We start from the raw sequence: 23,944 nt of genomic DNA, 5'->3' as shown, positions 1-23,944 counted from the left end.
ATTTTAATTTTTGTCTCAATTTGTTCAGAGAGGATGAATACCTAGTTGTAATTCCTCTTAAAACAAAAATCACCGCCACCACCTGAAATTATTTCACCAGCGGGACTCTAACTAGCTAACCATGGAGTCAGATCATATAGACTTGATGCCTTAAGTATCATGGACAACAGGAAGGCAAGAGAAATATAATTGGCACTCCACTGGGGACAAATATTTTCACATTCCTATTTTAATACAGTAGAAGTATGTTTCAGATTGCTACCTTATATCCAAGTCCATTCATTATTATTTGTTGTTTTAGGGGGTCTAAATTATGGTTACTGACCAAGTTTTTTAATGGTTATCCCAAATACCTATAGTATATATTTCAAAGGTTGTGAACACTCTTCAGAGATTTTATTTATTTATTTATATAAATATTACAATCTGCTGCTGTACATGTTGATCACTTTTATTTTTCTAAATCAGGACTGAAACAAGTTTCTTACAATGATGTTTATGAATCAAATAGATAAATAACTTTATTAATTTTCCTTCTGCTTCACACTGTTGGAATTATGTGTAGCTCTCTAATATATAACAAAACTAAAATTAACGTCTTCGTCCCAGACCAGTCCATAGCCAGTTTGGATCATAGTGGTTACTTCCTCGCAGATTAGCAGGCTCAGGTTCAGCAACAAAGTTACGAATCTTGTGAGATGGGCGATGGTTTCTCAGAGCATGGAGGTAAGCAGCTGTTGCTTTTGGACGAAAAATCCGGTCTTGTTCTGCAACAGAAAAGAAAATTATTTAGTTTAAAAAATTGATATTTTATTTTTTATTTTTTTAGAAAAATGATATTTGTTTGTGGCGTCGATCTCTGCAGATCTTTTGCCACTACTTTCACCACATGATAGGAACCTGAGTGCAAGTGTAATTGCGGAAGTGTAGAGTGTTGAATGTGAGGAAAGGAATGTTAAGGATGACACAAACACCCAGTCCCCAGGCCAGGGATATTAATCATTTACAATTAAAAACCTCTGACCCGGCCGGGAATCGAACCCGGGGCTGCCGGGTGACAGGTGGATGTGTTACCCCCTACATCCCAGGGCCGGACAAAAACAAATTGATTAATCTAGCAGTTACGAGGATAGTTACAAGTATAAACATTTTAGTCCTGGTAACTTTAATGATAATGTGATCAAAATTATTTTGTCATGTTCCACTCAACAACAGAATGAAATTATTGATGAGAGGTCATTTCAAAGGATATCTTTTTCAAGTTATTTTAAAGCTTATTTTCAACCTGCCTAATCCAATATATGTCAGGGTAAAATAATGATATGATTATTCAACGTATGAATCAATACTGTGTTGCTGTATCTACTTTTGAACTTGTTACTTTACTACCATTTCTGCTTTCAAGAAGTTGCTTTTCTACTCTTCTTTACATCCTTGTGGCTGATAATGTTGCACCTATACTGGTACTGTCCTTTTTCATATATTAGTTTCTGGTATTCTGTAGAAATCATTAAAGTTGGGAACATGTTTATTCAGACAGAATATTGATTGCTTCCTTATGCGCAATAGTATTACACAATATAAATGTTAAAACTATTCAAAAACTTTAAATGCAATAACACGTTTTTTCCCCAGGTGGAACTAGAAGGTGTCTACTCTAAGTTTAAGACATTATGTGCTGTAAAATAATTAATAACTAATAAGTAAATAAACAATAATAAATAAATACATAAATAAATAAATAAATAAATAAATAAATAAATAAATAAATAAATAAATAAATAAATAAATAAATAATTTATATAATAGTAAATATATAATATATATATAAATGTATAATATAATAAATAAAAAAAAATAAAATAACTAATATGCAATAAAATAACTAATAAAATGCAAGTTAATGTGGAAACTGATTTCACAATAAGTTAATGCACCATCTGATAATGAAAACTGGGATCTTCTGTGCAAACCCAGTAGCATCATGTAAATTTACCCTTGGGCTTCATACAAATTGATGGATACAAATTTATTGAGAGATTACCTTAGTCAAACACTAGTCCATTGAAAATTGAAAGGTAAGTATAGCAAATCAAATTCAAGTCCGATATAAACTTGCCAAATGTTTGTGGTGCAAGATGAGTTGTGCAAATCATACCAAAATCTGATGTAAACTTATTGAAAACTTGTAGTAGAAGGTAAGTGTAGTGAGTCTGCTGCAAATCCAATTTATATTTGCTGAAAGCTAGCATCACACTGAGAGTGCAAGATGCCTAACAAGTCAAATGCAAGTGATATGCAAACTTGTTGAAAGCCTGCAGTGGAGGATAGAACAAGATGCCCAAATCAAGTAATGAAAGCTTGAAATGATCCATTAGTTTGAGAATATTGAATAAGAATCTAATAACCTTTTAATTACAAATAATAGGAAAAGTATAATTTAAATTACCGATATGCTCTTAAATTTTAGTGAGGAAATTGTTGTTTCAATTCTTTAATCTTCTAATATCCCAGTGCAGCTCTGAAAGATTCTCAGACTTTGGATGGTTTTGGGCACATTACTTAGTGTTATGTTCTATTGATTGTACATAGTACAAAGGCTAAAACTGAAAAAATTAAAACCAATTATGTCAGGCTAATTAATTCAGAGTGCTGGTGTTCTGAGCTCAAGTTGGCAGATTTGATCCCGGTTCAGTTCGGTGGTATTTCAAGGTGCTTATATACATCACCCTCTTGTCGATGGATTTTTTTTTTTTTTTTTTTTGCTAGTTGCTTTACGTCGCACCGACACAGATAAGTCTTATGGCGACGATGGGACAAGGAAGGGCTAGGAGTGGGAAGGAAGCGGCCATGGCCTTAATTAAGGTACAGCCCCAGCATTTGCCTGGTGTGAAAATGGGAAACCATAGAAAACCATTTTCAGGGCTGCCGACAGTGGGGTTCGAACCTACTATCTCCCGAATACTGGATACTGGCCACACTTAAGCGACTGCAGCTATCGAGCTCGGTGATGGATTTATTGGCATGTTAAAGAACTCCTGTGGGATAAAATTATGGCACCTTGGAATCTCCAAAAACTGTAAAAGTTGTTAATGGGATATAAAACCAATAACATCATTACTAAAACCAGTCCTGACATATACTTGGTTTTCTTCTTTCACTTGTATGATCACATAGAATCACTTTAGTTGGTCCATTATCAAAGTCTCTTTGAAGGAACTGTTTGGGCCTTGCAGTCCTCCCAGTACTTTTTCATATGTTCCAATATTCATGTCCTTTCTCGTGTTGGAAATGTTTGTGTTGTGAGTTTCTTTCTTGTGATTGTAAAGCGGATGTCTGTGTGCTCGATTTTTTGTTCAATTTTATCTTATCTATGGTGTCTTCTGGTATAAGGCCAATTTTCTTCAGATTCTCTATTATTTCTAAGATCCATTTGCATCCTGTTGTGGTATTTTTTGAGTTAAAATTGTTTCAAAAGTATTGAATCCTTCATTCTCATTATGTGTGCAAAAACTCCCAGCCTCCTCATACACGTAACATCAGTAATGAGTTCCAAGATGATGGGAGTGAATTCCTGCCTTGCAAGTTAGTAGTTAAAGAATATTTGAATGCAAAAATCTATGTCAGGTACAGTATGCAATGAGTCATTTTTGGTTTGCTGATTAGATTCAGTTTCATTGAAGTTTATTATTCTTCTTTCCCCTATTAAACAATTTGTTCTGTTGTATTTGTTGGATTAAATGATAACTTGTTTTGGAGAACTCCTCTTTTGTTATATTTTGTTGTGTGTGTGTCCCCGTTAAGTCTAGTTGCAACTATTATGATATATAGTGTTTACAGTGCACTATATTTTCTGATTTGGACTGTTTGTTACAATTTTGTTACATGTCTGAGTCTTACAATAATAATTATTAAATTAATGTCATAAAGGTTCACCTTTTCATTACTATAATTATATAATATATGGTATATTACATTAGTCCACATCAGAAAATATAGTGCACTGTAAACACTATATCTCTTAAGATTGCAACTGGACTTAATGGGGACACACACACAACAAAATATGACAAATGAGGAGTTCTCTAAAACAAGTTATCACTTAATCCAACAAATACAACAGAACGTATTTTTAATAGAGGGAAAGAAGAATAGTAAATATTATATTATATATTATTATAGTATTGAAAAGGTGGACCATTACAACATTAATTTAATAATTATTATTGTGATCACAATTCAATATGGATCAAAATCATGTTTATATCCTATGTCTGAGTCTAATCTTAAAAATATGATATGGTTATGAAGGTGTTTAGGGGTTGTAGTAAGATGCAAAAGAAAGGGCATGTAAGTCACTGGTGAGACCCTGAATTAGAATATGGTTCCTGTGTATTGGACCCTCACCAGGTTTACTTGATTCGAGAACTGGAAAACTTCCATAGGAAAGCATTATAATTTGTTCTGATGATTTCTGACAAAATATTTGTTTATAGGAAGAGGAATTAAGGACTAGAATAATTTACCAATGGAAACCATTTAAACAAAATTAGGTTAATGATTGATAGGGAATCTGCCACCTGGGCAACAGCCCTAAACGCAGATAAGTGGTGATTAACTGAAGTGTGAGTGATGGCAGTAATTCCATTCCTTGTGCAGCCTGTTCTTATGATGAACGGTGTGAAACTATGGCTGTATGGTTAATTAATGTATACTTAAGTAGGCTTGGCAGACTGATTTGTGATAGTACTTTCTGGCTCCTTGACAAAAGGAAATCAAACTCCATAATGCTGTAGACCTGATGGACTTGGACCTACAAGGTGACCTCTGCTGAGCCTGAAGGCTTGCAGATAACAAGATGATGTATGGTCAGCACAGTAAATCCTCTTGGTTGCTATTCTTGGTTTTCTAAATGGGAGCTGCTATCTCATCGTCAGATAGCTCCTTCCTCAATTCTTCTTATACTGTATAGGCTGAGAGGACATCGAACCAGCCCTCGGATTCAGGTAAACATTCCTGACCTGGCTGGGAATCAAACCCAGGCCCTCTGGGTAAGTGACAGGTTCACTGCCCGTAGACTGTGGGGGATTGGGGGATTGCACTCATTGAGGGAAGCAACAGAAAGCTACATAGCTCCTCACCTATCGTATATACCTCTGGACTATAATAGCTGATTGTGGAACAATTGGGAATCCAACCAGCCTACTGGCTGAGGAATCATCATTTAAAAAAAAACATATTTAAAGACAAATGGTCATTTTTCCTGCCTTTGATGAAAATGATTAATTATATCACATATGCCTGAGTGAGAAAAACAGAGTGGTTCAACAATTGATATATAATTAGGGGAGCAACAGAGGCAGTGTATGGAAGTATAAGAATGAACATAATGGTAATGATATATGATGATTAGGGGGCAGATTTTGCCCCATTTTGCCTTTTTAATTCCTTTGTTCAGAAATATAGACTTCTAAGTTAGAATCCCGTTTCCTGCTATTGCAAGTCTACAGCCATAGTTTTTGTAGAGCCTATAATTGCTTATTTAATGTGTCAATGCCTGTTCTGTTTGTTGATGCCTGTAAAACAACCATATTTAAACAGTTTCTCCCCTTTTTGCCAAACAATGATCATATTTGCATTCATGTAGGCTAAATGCTGCCCTGTTGTACATCAAGTACCACAACCGTGGAATCCCAGACATGATCACAAAGCTTGAGACAAGAAACAAACCTACGGTAGAAACTCAACATTGTTTGACAGATTTCCAAAATCTTAACACTGGGTTTACTGGATGTCCCATATACCAAGATTTACCAAAGTGGTCATTTTGACCAATATTTTGCAGATGATTTAATTTTAGGTTATTGATGTTTATAAACACTTAACCTGTTATCACTCATGTATATTTTTGTTAGCCATTGCTCCTGTGGTAGATTTTATCTAACACACCGTATTCTGATCAGAATTTTTTTTTTAAAGTTAGAAGAACAAATGGGTGGAGCATCCCTGGATGTACTATATGGGTCATCTGAATTGGAATTCCTGTCATCAACTGATTTATTGCCCTTGGCATCTTCTTCTCACCATGTCAGTGTAAGTCTTTTCTGTCATACCTCTGTGACACGAGAGAAAAGCATCGCTCTATTACTGCATATTCTTGCCACCAGGGGCATACACAAAGGGGGACCTGGAAGTCACATCTCCCCAGAATGTCTGATTTTTCAATCCCCCTTATGGACAGTCCTGGAGCAAGTTACTACATAACCCACCAAACTATTTTCTGGATACACACCTGGTTGGCATCTTCATAATCATTATCATTATGTAAGGATGGGAACAACACATCATTTGAGGTAAAATTATGTGGACTTACCTATCACACACAACACAGATCAGAAGCTACAGTCAACACAACCATGCTGATAAATAATCTATTTCACACTCATCAGGAAAAATGAATTAGAAATTGATTGTACACAGCACAGACTAAGTGCAACTGATGCCAGATTGTGATTGTTACAATCTTAGCAGTGTGAGCAGAAGTTGATGTCATCACTCCTGTGGTAGATTTTATCTAAAAAGCCATGCGGATGTTCATAAATTTGCCTGTTGATAGCCTGATGACGATAACATATGCTGATATAGAGGTCAAAGAAAGCATATCTAATAGAACAAAGAGGTGTTGGTATAAATACACCAGTTAATACTATAAATATACCACTGTTAGATTGTCAGATTAGATTTTTTCTAATGGTGCAAGCAATCACAAGTTAATGAAGCACCAACAGATTGCACAAGAAGAGCAATATATTTTTATTCTTGTATAAGTGTTGACATATGGTTTTACTTCAGTAGGACGTAAGTGCCATATCCTTGTGCTTGTACATGGCTGCACTGTAAGGTGAGTCTTTGGTGGGTTTCACTGAGGAAGGAACTTTTCTTCTACTTCTATTAATTTTTCTACTATACTTGTCTTCTTGTTCCTCAATATTTTACCTCATTTCAGCAAGATATATATGTTGTCACATGTAAAATTTCTTCCCTGACCGAGAAACAGTTCTGCAAGACACATGAGAACATGTTCACTTGGAATCCGGCTGGAAGGTAGCATTTAATAATTTCCCAGATAGGAAAATAAAAGCCATTTACAATGTATTTAGCTTTCACATCAACCATCCAGGCAGTATTTCATACCAAACTTGTCATGCGTAGATGGACATCAAAATCTTGATGGAAAAAGCTGCTCATCCACAGTAATGTTTTCTGCTGGTTTATAACAAAGTTAACTACAAATTTGTCCCATATAACTGATGCTAGTGTCAATTTGTCCATTTTCAATTGCTTTGCACATGTAGACCTCTTGTTGAAGCAGAGGAATCTCATGATCTCCAGGAAATGGTTTTGTGCCGTAGTGTAGGTGAAAATTGCTGGACCCCATTTCTGAGACCACAAATCCAGAAGATTCATGTCAACCCTGTAAGTTCTATGAGTATATAACAGCACATTGAAGATGTCTAATTCTTCTAAATAAAGTGACCATTCAAGGTTTTTCAGAACTAAGGGAGTTCTTACTTCAGTACATGATTTAATATGGTACAGCATCAACTCTTCAATAAAAGACACAAAACACTCAGAGGAAAATACTTTTCAGTATGACTTTTTCATGTCCAGTGGGTCCAGATTTTTCCTACTGGGTACAGCCCCAGCATTTACCTGGTGTGAAAATGGTAAAAAAACAGAAAATCATCTTCGGGGCTGCCGAAAATGGAATTCAAACCCACTGTCTATAGTCTGATTCGATCCTGCAGCCATCACTATTAGGACCAGTAGCAACGAGTGGGAATGAGAAGGGGGGAGTCAAAATATGTAAGACAACAGAAAGTACCCGGGTTGTTTGTCGAATATAGTGGGCAGAGGGAGGGGCTATATACATCAAAATTGGGAAAAAAAAAAAAAAGAAAGCTACAAAGTGGTAAGTTTTTTAGTGCTCTCTGAGCGAATTTCGACAGAGAGGTAAAGGTTGACAGTTTACCAACATAAGTGTGGTAAAATAGTTTTTTGAGATATTGATTCAATAAACTACAATAAAACATTCACCAAAGGAACAATAATTACACATGTATTACAATTAAATAGAAGTACTTTGTTTATACAATTAAAAATCATTAGTATTTGACTATACCCTAAGAAACTAACAGACACTAAAGAGACTGCCATACTGATGAATGTGCATGGCAAGCAGGTGAATTATACCCCTCATTTTCCATGACTTTGGCAAAAAGAAAAAAGAAACTTCCTGGTACCCTTCCTCACAGCACATGCAAGGTCTCCACTACTTGCTATGGGGCTATACAAATCAATTAACTGGGACGAACGACATTTTGTGCGTATTTCCATCAATAATTTTGTTAATAAAGGAAAATAATAGCTGATAAGACAACAGAGCGTGTTGCTCTTTTTTTTTTAAATAATTCCTATAATTCATAGTTTCAGATGGTTAAAATAGAATAAAAATGCAATTTTTCTCCACAAGGTGGGGAGTGATAGCCCCCTCGCCCCCCTTCCCCCAATTGCCACTTCTGATTAACACGACCATCTGAACATACTAGTATTTTATATTGATAAAGTAATTTACATTGTGCTTCGAATTGTCTTGGTTAGAATGTCTAGGTCTGCCTAAGATCTTATCTCTGTTATGTGGTGTACTATAAGTCACACCCAATTGTTTTGTTCAATGTCCTCTACCCATAAAGGTGGAAGGTTGCTGCTTGATTCGCTGTGTGAATGGTTTTCATCTGCAGAAATATATACGTCCTCACTGCCATCAATTTATGAATCACTTCCGGCTTCATCACCTGATTGCAATGGTATTTTATTTTGTAAATGCCTCAGAATTTTGACATCCATCTGTGTCTGGTGAGAACAGTTCATAATTATTGTAAGAAGCAAAGAAATGTGAAACTCTACTTCATTTCCTTGTGACTGCAAACCTACTGCTTCTTATAAATATAATTCTGTGATTCATGTCAATGTTATGCCACAATATACAGTATACTGTTAGCTGGGTGGTATTGTAAGTGAATTCAGACTGTTTTGTCTGAATACACAGCTTGTGCTGACTCATAACAGAGCAACAATGAGTGTGATGTGAGGATAACTTGCCAGTGCCATAATTTGCTCCCTGTTTGTATTCTATTAAATAAAATCACACTTGAAGACTTTTCTATGGTACTTTGGAAGGTAAAGCCATTGCAGCCATGGTCATTATGACCACATCAGTTAAAAGAAGGTATAAAACATCATGGGAGCAGAACTGAAAGAGTCACAACCGTCTTTAAAAATATTAAAAAAATATACATGATAAATGGTTAAGAGTCACAAAATATTTTAGACATTGGGATCATGTCATGAGTATTTACCATACCATGAAAAATTAAAATGGTCATCTTGACTCAAACAATAAATCAATATTCTAAAGGCTAATGCTTTGTCGATGCAACCACTCTCTTCTTTCATTGGCTGTTCATTTCAGTTCCATGTAATTGTCACAACCTAATCTCTTCTTGTTGTCGTCCAAATACTTCATCCTAGGTCTTCCTCTTCATTTCCTTCCCAGCACTTTTTCTTCAAGAATGTTAGTGATGAAAGTGTTGTGTCTGATGACATGACCAATAAATTTTAATTTCTTGTTTTCCATATCCTTTAATAATCTTCTCTGTCTTTAACTTCCCTCAAGATTTCCAGGTTTTTTTTTTCCATCCAGCTCGTTCTGGTCATTTTTTGCCATATCCACATTTCAGCAGCTTCAAGTCGATTCCTTTCTAATTTACCCAGAATCCAACTCTCACTCCCATACTGCAGTGTACTCCATACAAATGATTTTACATGTGTGTGCTGGTCAAAATATTTTTCCTCAGTCATAAATGCTTGTTTTGCCAATGCTTTTCTTCTCTTTACTTTCAGAAAGTGTCTATTATCCTCTGTTATCATACTACCAAGATAACAGAAATGTTTAACCTGATCAATTCGTTTTAATTTCTTCCATATTTTTCAGTACTACCATTACTTTTGTTTTCCATTTGTTTACTTTTAATTTCCATAGTTTAAGAGTGTCTGAGAGGACTTGTAGCATTCTATTTATTTCTTTATCTGAATCAGCAATTAATACAATGTTATCTGCAAATCTGACACAATGTAACCTTTCACCATTGACTTTTACTCCCTTTGTCTTCTCCTTCATGATCTGAATAGTTTCCTCAATGAACATATTAAATAAAGGAAGTTCCTGGCAGGGTAGGCCAAGCAGGAATGTCATACTGTGGCATGTGCTTCAGTGTAATTCAGGGTCTAAAACCATTGTAGTAGTTGGTAGTATTTTAGACTGGTGTTTCTCAACCACTGGGCCTTGGCATCAATTATACCAGACCATGAAATATCTCTGGAATTTGACATTTTACTTTCCTAAGCATTTTTCATGAAAAAATATTTTATAGAGCAAATATTCTTAAGATGATGATGGGCTTTTGATGTAGTTTTTACTTCGTGGTAAAACCTGCATCAAAAATCCATCTTTATGAGAAAATACCACAACATATACAGTATGCTACAACCATGAAATATTTTTAGGATAATAATTTTGATAATTGTATTGAAAAGCACAGACCCAGGTTGTCTGTAAACTCTAATATCTAAAATCTAAATAAGTAACATCTGTGTAATAAGTGTCATTGACAAAGCCAATGACTTTTGAATGATTGGGGAATTTTCAAACAGAAACTTTCAACATTTGTGAAACAGAATACCACTGTTTATGATCGGTCATAAAAATGGCTTGTAAGGCGATTACAAAAATGGCTCCAAATCTTTTGTACTCAAACCTGAACAAAATAACATCTGTATTGCTGATGTCAGTGACCAATTACTTGGGCAGTGTAAACTTTTTTTTGACATGAAATGTATTTCAGTTTGGGGTTGGGGAAGTTCTCAAGCAAAATATCAATGAAATGCTTTTCATGAAACTTTTCAAAATATTATTGTTCAACAAGTATTTCATATAACTTATGGGAATTGGTTGTATATTATATATTAGAAAGGTGAATCCAGAAGATGTGACCATGGTAGCTGACCTATTGCAAATGTCACCATCACAACATGGCCACCAAATTAAGATACGTTTTTGGCAGTTGCAGTCATTTACCACGAACTGTAGCTTGGTGTGTCAAGATCACACAGAGGCAAGTGAGGTGTTTATCTCAAAAAACAGCAGAAAAATTTAAATTTAAATTTAAATGTGACCATAAAAGAAGAAAATATTGAAGGTTTTGTGACTGAAAATTGACAAATTATAGGCACTTCACAAAAATGTCCAAATATATGATTAATAAGTGGATGAAAGCCTATATAAAACCCATGGAAAGCCTTTATAAAACCCATGGATGAGGAAACTAAATTCAATAAGGGATCGAATAAGACCAAAAGGGCTGAAGAACGAATGAGATGGGTATGGGAGCATCGCAAACTTGAGCCTGCAGTGCTGCCCTCTTGTAACAACAAATGACAAATCAAACAATATTGTAAATCATGCTTCTTTTACTCCTCAGATCATTCATCAGTATTCAATGGTAGAAGGGCTGGTATGTGGTTGAAATGGTACATGCAGCTCACCTCCATTGGGGGTGTGCTTGAAAAGAGCTGCACCACTTCGGGATGAGAACACGAGTTTACTAATTCAATAAATATGTATAACTGATATATATGTATATTGTAAATGAAAACTTAAATGAATAAATATAATGGTATAAATTTTAACTTACTTGAAAAAATATCCAAATATAAGACTAATAAGCAGAGAGAAGCACAAGAGACGTTTCAGGTACATAACTCTAGTGGCTGAATATAGTATAGTCTACCACATTTTTTACTTATTGAAGATTAAGGTAGTCTTTATCGAGTTCTTCATACTAAATAGTCTCTTCACAAGTTTGCATGTTAATATGAGTGAGAAACAAGGGACTTTGCTTAATTTTGGTATTAAAGAATGTCATACTGAAGGTGTTTGTGATGCAACAACTAGTGATGAATCCATGTCAAGTCTATCGAGCTCCAGGATAAGCAAAATGAGGGGAAAACTATCAGAACACAAGAGATTATGCCATACTTAATGATTAATATTTACATTAGTTAAAAGTGCGAACTTAAAGGAATAGAAAAGTACTGTATTTATGAGTAAATTTATAAGCACTGGACCCCTCATCTTGCAGAAAAAGAATTTACTGGACTGTGGTCTATGAAAGTTTGTGAACTATTATTTTAGAGTGTGACTTGGAAACTCAGGCACAATTAATTCTTGAATTGAATGAAATTTTTGAGTTGTACACTTTTGTTTCATGTGAAGTAGAAATAACTTTCTCTCCGTATAACATTTTCCGCATAACAATAGATATGGTTTCACTCCCAAAAATTTTGAGAAATATTGTGTATGATAATACATTGCATTACAAATTCTTGCATACAGTAGTGTAATTAGACTGGAAACTAAAAGGGAAATATAGCATTATCTTTCTAAGTTGTCAACGTAATCCATTGTTCATCATTTGTTGGCTATTTTTTTTCAACTTTGGTGCTTTTAAAACATGAATTTGTTATATTTAGTTGGCTTTTAGTGCCTATTCCTTAAATTTATTTGTGCTTTTATTCCTACCTATTTTATACTTTTTTTGTGCCTATAAATAAACACCCTGCTGATGATATTGAAACTTGGGGAAGAAATGAGGAAGAATTGCAAGAATGGCTTGATGCAGTAAGTGAGAAGATTAAAAGAATGGGGAATGAGAATCAGTGTGGAGAAATCAAGTCAATGGTTATGGCAAGAGGAGAGAGAAAGTAAGAAAAGTAGAAATGAATTCATTTTTCAGAGACAAATGGAGGAGAATGAATGAACGGAGAATTCAAGACTGAATATGGCTATGGGAGTTTCTTCTATCTCAGAGCTCATAATCTACAATTGAACAAACATGCACTAATGAAGTCTAAGGATATACAGTACTATACAAGACAAATTATTTAACTATGATAACATGCAATCTAGATATAGTCAGTGGTGGAGTAAGAGAGCAAAACTAGCACAGGCAACAGAAATAGAATTTCTGAAAAGTCTGTTATAAAAATTAAGGAATAGAGAAATAGAGAGAGCAAATTGAAAGCATATTTTAAGAATGAAATATGGGAGCACTGAGTGATAAAGTAGAGAAATAACTTGAAATTAAGCAAGTGGATGAAGAAGGAATGCTAGAACACAACTACAAAATTAGACATGAAAGAAAAACAGCAGCAGAGAAAGACCTGGAATATGACTGAAAGATCTAATTAAAAATCAACATGAGGCAATGAGACCTGAATATGGTGATGGATCAGTGTTGGTAAAAAGATAGTGTAAGGTGGAGACAAGCCATGTTTGTCCCAACCTGACAGCATCTGGATAAGAGAAAGTATTGTCTACATAATTTTAGTAATGGTATTCACAAATTTTGAATATACAAATATTCAAGTTTAGTGTTATGATCAGAAAATCATACTTCTCTTTTCTAATAGTTCCTAGGCCTATCTCCATATGAACTTATGATCCATGCAATAACAAATATGAACAACACATTTAAGTCCTTATGTTCTTCATTAAGTTAATGGAATTATAGTGTATGTTTGAGAGATAGGATATGAAACTGGCACGTCTCCAGCATGTAGAGCTTGTTGCTATGGAAACAGTAACTACATTGGCAAAGTTGGTAATGATGCATCTTCATGTGGTGAATATGCCCAGTCACTTGCTCTTCAGTCACTATGTACTGTACATTATGTTAGCAGTGCATCATGCTTCGCTCTTAGTTTTTTCTCTAGTTTTGCATAGGTTTTTGTGTTTTTGCTGGATTACATTTTTTGATTAGTTCTCAGTTTATGTATTATGACTGCTTTCCAATGAATGTCATCATTTTAAAGGGATTCCAAAATTGATTTACAACTCCCCAATGATGTATTGGTATTTCTCAGTTTATCCATGAATGTTGTTTTATCTTTAATGTTATCTCCCTTGATAGTGCATATGTGTTCTTTGTCCTTGAAATATAAGGTTCTCTATTACTGTTCATAACATTGTGTTAAAAGCAAAGGGAATTATGTAATATACCCCTTCAAATTTCACATGTGACAGTACCTTATAAATCATAAAATATACCTTTTGAATGAAGTTTCTAGGTTGTAAACTAACACTGAAATCACCCTCATTGACAACATACCACTGTAATTTTAAGCTTTACTACTTGGCTGACATCCCAAATTTCAAAATTAGCACTATAACACACTAAGAATTAATTCTGTAGGTAAGTGTTGGCTACAGGGTGTATAATTCAAAGCAGTGTATCCATTCGTTCAACTGTCCGAGTGAATTGAAATGCAGCAAGGGCAAGCTCATGGTACATGATTCAGCTGACTCACAGCAGACAGTACTGAGTGGTGCACTCATGGATCAGTGAGACACAAAAAACACACACATGGTTCATTATCAGAACACTAGACATTGGCGGGGAGCCAAACTTCCGCTGTGGGCGAGACATACAGAGCCACGGCTGGTTCACTGAAAGAATCATGCGCTATAATCGACTGTCGCCCTCAGCTCATTTGAAAGTAATACCCAATTGCATTCACTCTCCTCTTCTTACAGGGAGGTTTAAATAATAGTTGGATTTATTTGCAGTGTTAAAAAGGTAGTCAAAACATAACACCAAAGTAGCTAGTAAGTTATTCTATTTATTAGTTTAATTGACATTCAAGGTCTTTGACATTCAACAATTAATTCAGCTCAGCTCTCTAGCCTACCCTATGAATATGCGCCATGCTCACGGCCACTCGGAATTATCTATTTTATATTAATAATAATGTTATTTGCTTTACGTCCCACTAACCACTTTTACGGTTTTCGGAGACGCCAAGGTACTGGAATTTTGTCCTGCAGGAGTTCTTTTATGTGCCAGTAAATCTACCGACACAAGGCTGACATATTTGAGCACCTTCAAATACCACCGGACTGAGCCAGGATCGAACCTGCCAAGTTGGGTTCAGAAGGCCAGCGCCTCAACCATCTGAGCCACTCAGCCCGGCTATTTTATATATTTTATATTGAGAAGAACCACTCAGTATTCTCTCAGTTTGTATGTTTCAAAATTGCACAAGATTGCAACCATCGAATCACAAGATCACTGGTGTAAATGGACACTGAGTTAGTGAGCCATATGATGCAATAACTTAACTGAAAAAAAAATGAATCAGAAAACCGTGAATACAGTGAAATTTTGGAAGTCCTTTGAAATCATGTAAGAAAAGACTAGGCGAACAGTTGATAGGCAATTTTCCACCTGGACGACAGCCCTAAATGTAGACCATCGATTGTGTGTATACGGTAGATATTATTCATCTAATATTGTATACATATTTAATGGAGTTGTCACTATGGGGGGAAGGCTTTGTAACATCAAACCCTGATGTGAAGAGGTGGCTGCAGGAGAAACCTGAACCTGAAAGCTGGATGATGCATAGGAAAGCAGTTCATAGAATGAAGACCAGATGGCAGTAGCGAGCATTGAACGCTGTGGCTGCTGTCTATCATGGTGACTCTAATTTGCCATGAATCGGATCACTGTATCGATTCAGTAGCATGAACACAATCAAATTATTTGATTCAGTAACATGAATCGAATATCCCATCGCTACTGCAGATACTGTCATATCTAAGTCTCCACCCCAGAATCTGAACTTCTGCGATTTAGACCAGTAATGACCAGGATGGATTCACGACCTTGAAACTATAACATGTAGCAGCCATCGCATAGTGTGAAAAAGGGTAGTCAGTATTTCTTTGTGTTCTAATGTCAACAACATGAAAACTTTGTTAAATATCACCCAGATCCTTTTCATGTCCTATTATGAAATGACAGTACCAGAGCTTAACTGTGCCATGTTGCAAGTTGACTAGTATGTTCCAACTCTGAGACAGAGTGTGTTGTTCACATCAGAGCACACAACAAAATACAGACCACCTGTCTGCGCTCTCATGACGGTCACTTCATGTTATAGTTTTAAAGTTGACCGGGCGAGTTGGCCGTGCGCGTAGAGGCGCGCGGCTGTGAGCTTGCATCCGGGAGATAGTAGGTTCGAATCCCACTATCGGCAGCCCTGAAGATGGTTTTCCGTGGTTTCCCATTTTCACACCAGGCAAATGCTGGGGCTGTACCTTAATTAAGGCCACGGCCGCTTCCTTCCAACTCCTAGGCTTTTCCTGTCCCATCATCGCCATAAGACCTATCTGTGTCGGTGCGACGTAAAGCCCCTAGCAAAAAAAAAAAAGTTTTAAAGTTGTGAATCCAATGTGGTCATTGCTGATTCAGACCTATGTAAATCAGGTTATGGTTTGTGTCCAGGAAATGAAATGATAATGAAGCAGCCCTCAAGAAAATAATATTAAAGAGACATGCCTGTTACACTGTACTATAACACACCAAGAAAAATAAAATTAAAAAGCTGTCATAGAGCAGATTTAACTCAGTTAACATACATACTAGTAGCTGAAGTAGTCACAATACAGAGCAATGTAATAACATGATCATGATAAGGAATGAATGATTGTCATAGCACTCTTATCATGTAGCAGTCATGAAACCTTCTCTATACAGTAGGGTCTAACAAAATGTTCATTAACTATATATTATGCATCCCATTAAAAACAAATAATAGCTAATGTATGAATATACAATATGGAAAGTAAATATGCTTATAAATGCATAGTTATGTAAGTACAGTAAGTATTTATCTTTACTAACAATGCTATTTGGATATATGTCTGGAGAATGATACACAAATCTCAGCTAAGTATAGCTGCTAAAAAGGCTCATGTATTCCTGACTAGCAGTCTATATTGTTTCTTCCTGAACCAGATTATTATTTAGGATGGGAGATGATACAGGTGTGAAATATTTCATGAGATGTATATATTTTGAGATAAATATACAAGTGTCATGCAATATGATGTATAAATTCAGTGAACAAAGCCCCTATTGGTTGAAATGCAATGCCATGTGGCCTCCGGAGAGGCCTGGTGCAGGTCTTTTGATTTGATGTCCATAGGCGACCTGCATCGTGATGAGGATGAAATGATGATGAAGACGGCTCATACACCCAGTTCCCGTGCTAGGGGAATTAACCAATTCCTATTGGTCAACAAGGTGATATCACTAAATTATATTTAAACTTCTAAGTTACTTTTTGGTTGCAGATATCACAAAGAGAAGACCTCCTAAAGTCTACAGCAAAAAGAACACCAAAAATAAAAACTTGGAGACTTTCTGAACCAAGGGTGAAGTAAATGTTTCGAGAACATGTTCGGAAGATGTTACCAAAGAAGATCTGAGATCTGAGGAGAGTATGTGGAAGGCAGAGCCAAATAAGAAAATCCAAAGAAACAGGATGGTGGAATGAGGATGTAAAAGCTGCTTTCAAAGCTGGAAATGGCACAAAAAGAGCTTTGTACCATGCCAGAGTGCAAGGAAATCCAAGTGAAATCAATGATTAACTATCATTTTACAGAGAAAACAGATTACAGGTTAAAAGAATAGTTGACACTGAGAAAAGAAAATGCAAAAGAAGATCTTGCCAATAGAATAGCACAAGACAAACACAAGAAGCTCCTGTATAGCATTGTTAAAAACAAAAGAAATGATAATAGTACTGTCAACACAGTAGAGCTCCCAAATAGAGAGGTAACTAGAAATGAAAATGAAATATTACAGGAGTTTAGTAGATATTTCAATCACTTACTGAACTGTAATACAACTGACAACACATAAGATGACCCTCTAAACCCTATAAATTATAATGTAGAAAGTTTGACCTGGCTGGAAGTGGAGACAGGAATATGTAATATGAAAAACAACAAGTTTGCAGGATTGGATGAGTTCAGTGTAGACATGATCAAAGCACTTGGAGAGCCTGGAATACAATGGTTGTACAGAGTACTAAATAAAATTTGAGAAGAAAATGAAATCCCCAGTGACTGGAGGCAAGGAGTGATTATTCAACTATTTAAGAAAGGTGACCGAAAGAAATGTAACAACTATAGAGGTGTAACTCTTCTATCTCATGGGTTAAAAATACATGAGACTATCCTAGAGAGAAAAATCAGAAAATTTGTTGACCCTAAACTTGAGGAAGAACGACATGGATTTAGAGCATACAGATCAATGCTAGACCTCATTTTTCGACAAGAATGCTCTTTGAAAAATACTGGGATAAGAATAGGACAGTAATAGTTGTATTCTTGGATGCTGAGAAGGCATATGATCATATACCACGTAAGCACATATGGGAATGTCTGAGATGTAAAGAAGTGCCAGATGATATTACAGCTTGAGTAAAACAACTGCAACTGTTTTGAAACCAAGAGCAGAGTCCAACAACGAAGTTGTCTCTCACCACTTCTCTTCATTACTATAATGGATGAGGTTATAAAAGCAGTGAAAATGAAGTATCAGACAACAAATGCACTTGTATTTGCTGATGATGTTATGCTATGGAATGAGACAGAAGCAGAAGTTCAAGCTAAACTAGATCTTTGACAAGGAGTATTTGAAATAATGGGAATGATCATCAGCCAAACTAAAACCGTCAGTTTAGTGATGAGTCGAAATCCTGAAGCAGTCCACCTCCGAGTGCAAAATGAAGTAGACATTATCAATAACTTCAAATACTTAGGGAGCTTTGTTTCTTCTGACAACACCATAAACCAAGAAATAGGCAATAGAATATAAGCAGGATCAAAATCCTACCACTCCATTCGTCAATTACTTTGGGATGACTCATTTCCCCAAGCTTGCAAGCTCATGCTGCACAAAACATATCTTGTACCAATTCTAACATACAGCCTGGAAGCAGTAATATTGACTAGATATGCACAAAGTCGCCTACAGGCCACTGAAATGAAGTTCCTTCATTCATGTCTCCAAAAGACAAGGAAAGACAAAATAAGGAATGAAAGTATTCAGCAACAACTTGGATTGGGCAGGAGCCTGTTGGAAACCTTAGAATTTATCAGATTACGATGGTATGAACATATGAGAAGGATAGCTCCAGTTGTTGCTAAGAGGCCCAGAGGGAGGCTTCGTGATAGTTCGGAAAAGCAAATTTTCAAAGACCTGGCCAAATGTGATGTAAATTGGCAGCAAAAGGTATAACATCAGCTGTGGATGGACAGGACAAACTGGAAGAGGCTCGTAAACACCTGCACCCAGCTTGCTGGAGCGGAAAATCGATGATGATGTCATTACTAATGGTACTGTAAATCAGTGCACAGCTGACAAAATGAATTATGTAAGTTTAATTATTTGGTAGTGTCACAAAGCTTATGAAAAATTTAATACATAAGAATTTTGCTAGCATAAGAGTGTTCAAAACACATCTCCTCTATGATTTCTGGTGGTGGTGATTATTGTTTTAAGAGAAGTACTAGTAGGGAATCATCCCTTATCTGTGATTTCTGTCCATTGGTTCATGTAATTTTGCTATATGAATATACATGAACAGGATAATCCAGATATGATGTGATTCTGTAGTATACAAGTGAATAAAGGTTGTACTTTACACATTTATTTTTGTATTTGTATTCTGTTTCCTCCACCACTCATGCAGCTGTTGTAAGTAACAATTTGTTAATTCTACCTTCTATTTTTTTATTTTTTTGAAATTTGCATGAAAATTCTTTATTATCTTCTGCCAATATGAAGAGTAATTTTCAGTGTCATATTAAAATATCTTAATAGATATCAGTTCCTCTGCTTTACATTCCCTCACTTTCCAGAACTAAATATGTGCTTTCGGTTTTCAGAACAACTATGTAATAGATGAATATGAAAATGATAGATTTAATATCAGGAACATATTTACTTTATCCAAAAGTTCATGTATCTTGGATTCCTATGTTGTTTGAATGTGCCTTCCTTCCTTTCTTTCTTTCTTTCTTTCATGGAAAAGTACTACAAATACCAGTATTCATAATTATTTATAGTTCTATGATTTGAAGAATATAGACATATGTAAGTTTATTTTTGCACTTGTGCTATATTGTAACTTCTTCATGAACTAGTTAACAATGAGAAAACAATTTTGTAGATGGAACATCTAATACTATACTGCTACAGTGCTACCTTCAAGATTTCTTTTGTTCATGCTTTTATTAGTTTTCTGTTCTCTATTAGTCCATGTAACGTGAAGAGAGCTAAACTTACTAATGTGGCACTTGGGTTCCACTCTAACATACTCGCGTGGTACTCGCACAGACACTTTAGCATGGGCACATCTACAGCACGCAGAACCACAGCCTACCCGCCGACGAACTAGTGGAAGAAAAATCATTCTGTGATATGCCTCATTTAGGATATACGGTGAAGGTGAAGGAATATAAGTGTGAAGACTTCAGAAAAATATTCCTCAAGGTTGATGAAACCAAAGATTTTGATGTCATTTTGATCACAACATTTTAAATTTCAGTTGAAATTTTATCTTAATGTTTAATATTTTCTTTTTATTGCATTTTATTTAAAGGTCAATCATAGTCCATACTATCATATTCAACCTATTGCTAAATTTAATATTAAGGGTAAATGATAAGAAAATATAATTTATATACCGTACTGAGGGTATGAAAATAAGCTATGGAAAATTTATAGCCATAACATATCCAAAGATATAAGACAGTACCCTGTCATTTTTTATGTAATCTAAAACTCATAACATTGATAAAAGCCAGTTTTAATAATATGAAGGAAATTTTCGTGTAATCTAAAACTCATAACATTCATAAAAGCCAGTTTTAATAATATGAAGGAAATTTTCGTGTAATCTAAAACTCATAACATTCATGAAAGCCAGTTTTAATAATATGAAGGAAATTTTCAATTGGAAGATAGTTTTTCATGAGCTGATATACTGTATTTGATTTGTGTTACAGGAATTTGCTTCTCTCTGGTTCTCTGCCAAGTGTGTGAACTGGTAAACTGAATGGGTAAACCTAAGCAGTATCCCATTTACTTCCAAGGCCCTATGATTACAACAGCTGTCTCATGGGTTACTCATAAACTCATTATCTCTGTGGTGCACCCTCAGCTATTTCATATAAGTTTGTTTGTCTTCTCCTTAGTCCCATTTGGGCTAACTGTTGGTCTACGGATCCGAAGATCATCCCAGTAGGGAACCCCCTATCCGCCACCTGGGGACATGCTCTGAAGGGGGCAGGTTCCTCTGATTACTCAGTGAGAGTTAACCACAGCCACAATGGTTGAGGTTAAAATACTGGGACACCCTCTCTCCAGGGGACATAAAAATGGAGGGCCCTAATACAGGGTAATATGGTAATATGCCCAATGGCAAAACAGGTGGAAGAGGATCCATTTCCAATGTTGTGGTTTTCCAATGGCTGTGGAATGGATGAGGATAAAGCCAGATGGACTGGCTATCAAGGTGCTACTCAACTAATTTGGAGTATGTGGCAGTCCGTTGCAGTTTTGGAGCTTGCTACTGCCTGTCTCATACTACATGAGCTTCGGTGAAGGGCTCGGAAATCATAATGTGTGGGCCTCCTCCCTGCAAATTGAGGTCCATCTTAAACAAAATCATGCTTGTGGCATTTTCTCCTGCTACTCCTACAAAGTTCAATGGTGATGGGATGAGGATGGTGGAAGCAGATTTAGGGTAAAATTGGGAGCTTCTATTCTGGACCTGCAGGTTGGCGGTAGATGTGTGATGGTCGCCTTTCTGAGACAGTGGCTACTCAGGGATCTGGTCCTGCATCTGTGTCTGGGCAGGCCTATTTAGGATCACCACTGCCTATCCCGAATGGGGAAGGCCCTAGAAAATGTGGGCTAAACATCTGTAGCCACACTCAGATCCTGGCTGGGAAACCACACCCAGAGGGACACCCCCAAATTTGCGGTCATAAACATGAGAGAACTTTGCTTATAGGATCGTGGAATATGAACTTTACTAGACGAACGGCTCTTGTCACACATGAGCTAGCAAGGCTAAATATTGATGTTGCCGCATTGAGTGAAACTAGATTGCTAATTGAGGGAAAACTTTCTAAATCTAGTTCAGGCTATACCATCTTCTGGAAAGGGAAACATGAAGGTGAACATTGAATTCATGGTGGACAGCTCTGAAAATTCTAAGAATCAATTCTACCAACAACCGAATACAATACTTTCCAAAGGACCACCATGGAAAAATCATTATTAGAGATAATCAGTTATGGGGTAATATCATGGGCAATCAATGATGGTTATGAATTTCATGTTTTTGGTCCGTATTGAACTGAGAATAATATATAAGTAATAATAATAACAACGTAAACGTTTCCACCTTTTCAATACTACAATATATTCACAAAATTACAAATTACACGGTACTAGTTTCGACCCATCTAGGGGTCATCATCAGCCGTATTGGAGCAAAGATTATTTGTGGCGAAATCCTAAGAAAATGTTATTTTAAAGAATAACAAGTGAAATGAGATGTTATGGTAATAGTTAATAATACAAGGAATATACATACTAAGAGGTTTTTAACAAAGAATAAAGTATAAATGGGGTGTTGTAAAAATTATAATCATGGAAATCAGTAAGTTCTTGTATTGAAATGAAATATGGCTTAGGAAGAGGGCTTAAGGTGGGGCTGAAGGGTGCGGGAGAAAGTGTAACTGTCTTGGAAAAGTACCTTTGATTAAATTTAGGATTGAGTTTAGGTTGGCTGCATTATTGTTTCTGAGGAAAGTGATAAATAGATCGAAGAGTATGTTGGGTTTCTCTGAGATTTCATTGAGATTGTGACTGGCATTAAAGTATTGGTCTAGGTGTATGTAGTAATTTTCCATTATGTTGAGTAAAGGGCCCTTGTTTAGTCAACATAATGGAAAATTACTACATACACCTAGACCAATACTTTAATGCCAGTCACAATCTCTATGAAATCGCAGAGAAACCCAACATACTCTTCGATCTATTTATCACTTTCCTCAGAAACAATAATGCAGCCAACCTAAACTCAATCCTAAATTTAATCAAAGGTACTTTTCCAAGACAGTTACACTTTCTCCCGCACCCTTCAGCCCCACCTTAAGCCCTCTTCCTAAGCCATATTTCATTTCAATACAAGAACTTACTGATTTCCATGATTATAATTTTTACAACACCCCATTTATACTTTATTCTTTGTTAAAAACCTCTTAGTATGTATATTCCTTGTATTATTAACTATTATCATAACATCTCATTTCACTTGTTATTCTTTAAAATAACATTTTCTTAGGATTTCACCACAAATGATCTTTGCTCCAATACGGCTGATGATGACCCCTAGATGGGTCGAAACTAGTACCGTGTAATTTGTAATTTTGTGAATATATTGTAGTATTGAAAAGGTGGAAACGTTTACGTTGTTATTATTATTACTTATATATTATGGGCAATCAAGACATAGGAAACTGTAATGCAAATGGATTTCTTCTTCTTGGCCTCTGTGCTGAACATGAACTCTTCATCACCAACACACAATTGTGTTTACCAACCAGATACAAGACTACATGGATGCATCCACGGTCAAAACACTGGCACCTCGTTGATTATGTCATAACTTAACAACACGACAAGAGCGTACAAGAAAGACGTCCTCATCACAAAGATAGCTAGAAACGTCAGTGACTGTTGGACAGATCATAGACTTCTTATCAGCCGACTCAGAATTTCGGTGCATGAGAAACAACATACTCTTTTCACAAACCCTTCAAGGAAGAAAATTAATACCTCCAAACTTCAAAATGAAACTGTTGCTGAAGACTTTTCTACTTGAAAGTGTTCAG

General features: G+C 35.8%; 1 protein-coding gene across 2 annotated transcripts in view; it reads right to left on the bottom strand.

Annotated features, from left to right (window-relative positions):
* Positions 1–387: 387 nt before the first annotated feature.
* Positions 388–23,944, bottom strand: part of LOC136872633 (uncharacterized) — a 254,193-nt gene continuing 230,636 nt past the window's right edge. For both annotated transcript variants that reach the window (XM_067146437.2, XM_067146439.2), the window contains exon 4: positions 388–767. In XM_067146437.2, coding sequence (XP_067002538.2) covers positions 592–767 — 176 coding nt within the window. In that variant the 3' untranslated portion in view covers positions 388–591. The remainder of the gene's footprint in view (positions 768–23,944) is intronic.

The sequence above is a fragment of the Anabrus simplex genome, chromosome 4 (assembly GCF_040414725.1).
Source record: "Anabrus simplex isolate iqAnaSimp1 chromosome 4, ASM4041472v1, whole genome shotgun sequence".
NCBI lineage: Eukaryota > Metazoa > Arthropoda > Insecta > Orthoptera > Tettigoniidae > Anabrus > Anabrus simplex.
The sequence above is the reverse complement of the archived record's forward strand: the minus strand, read 5'-3'. Positions and strand labels throughout refer to the sequence as shown.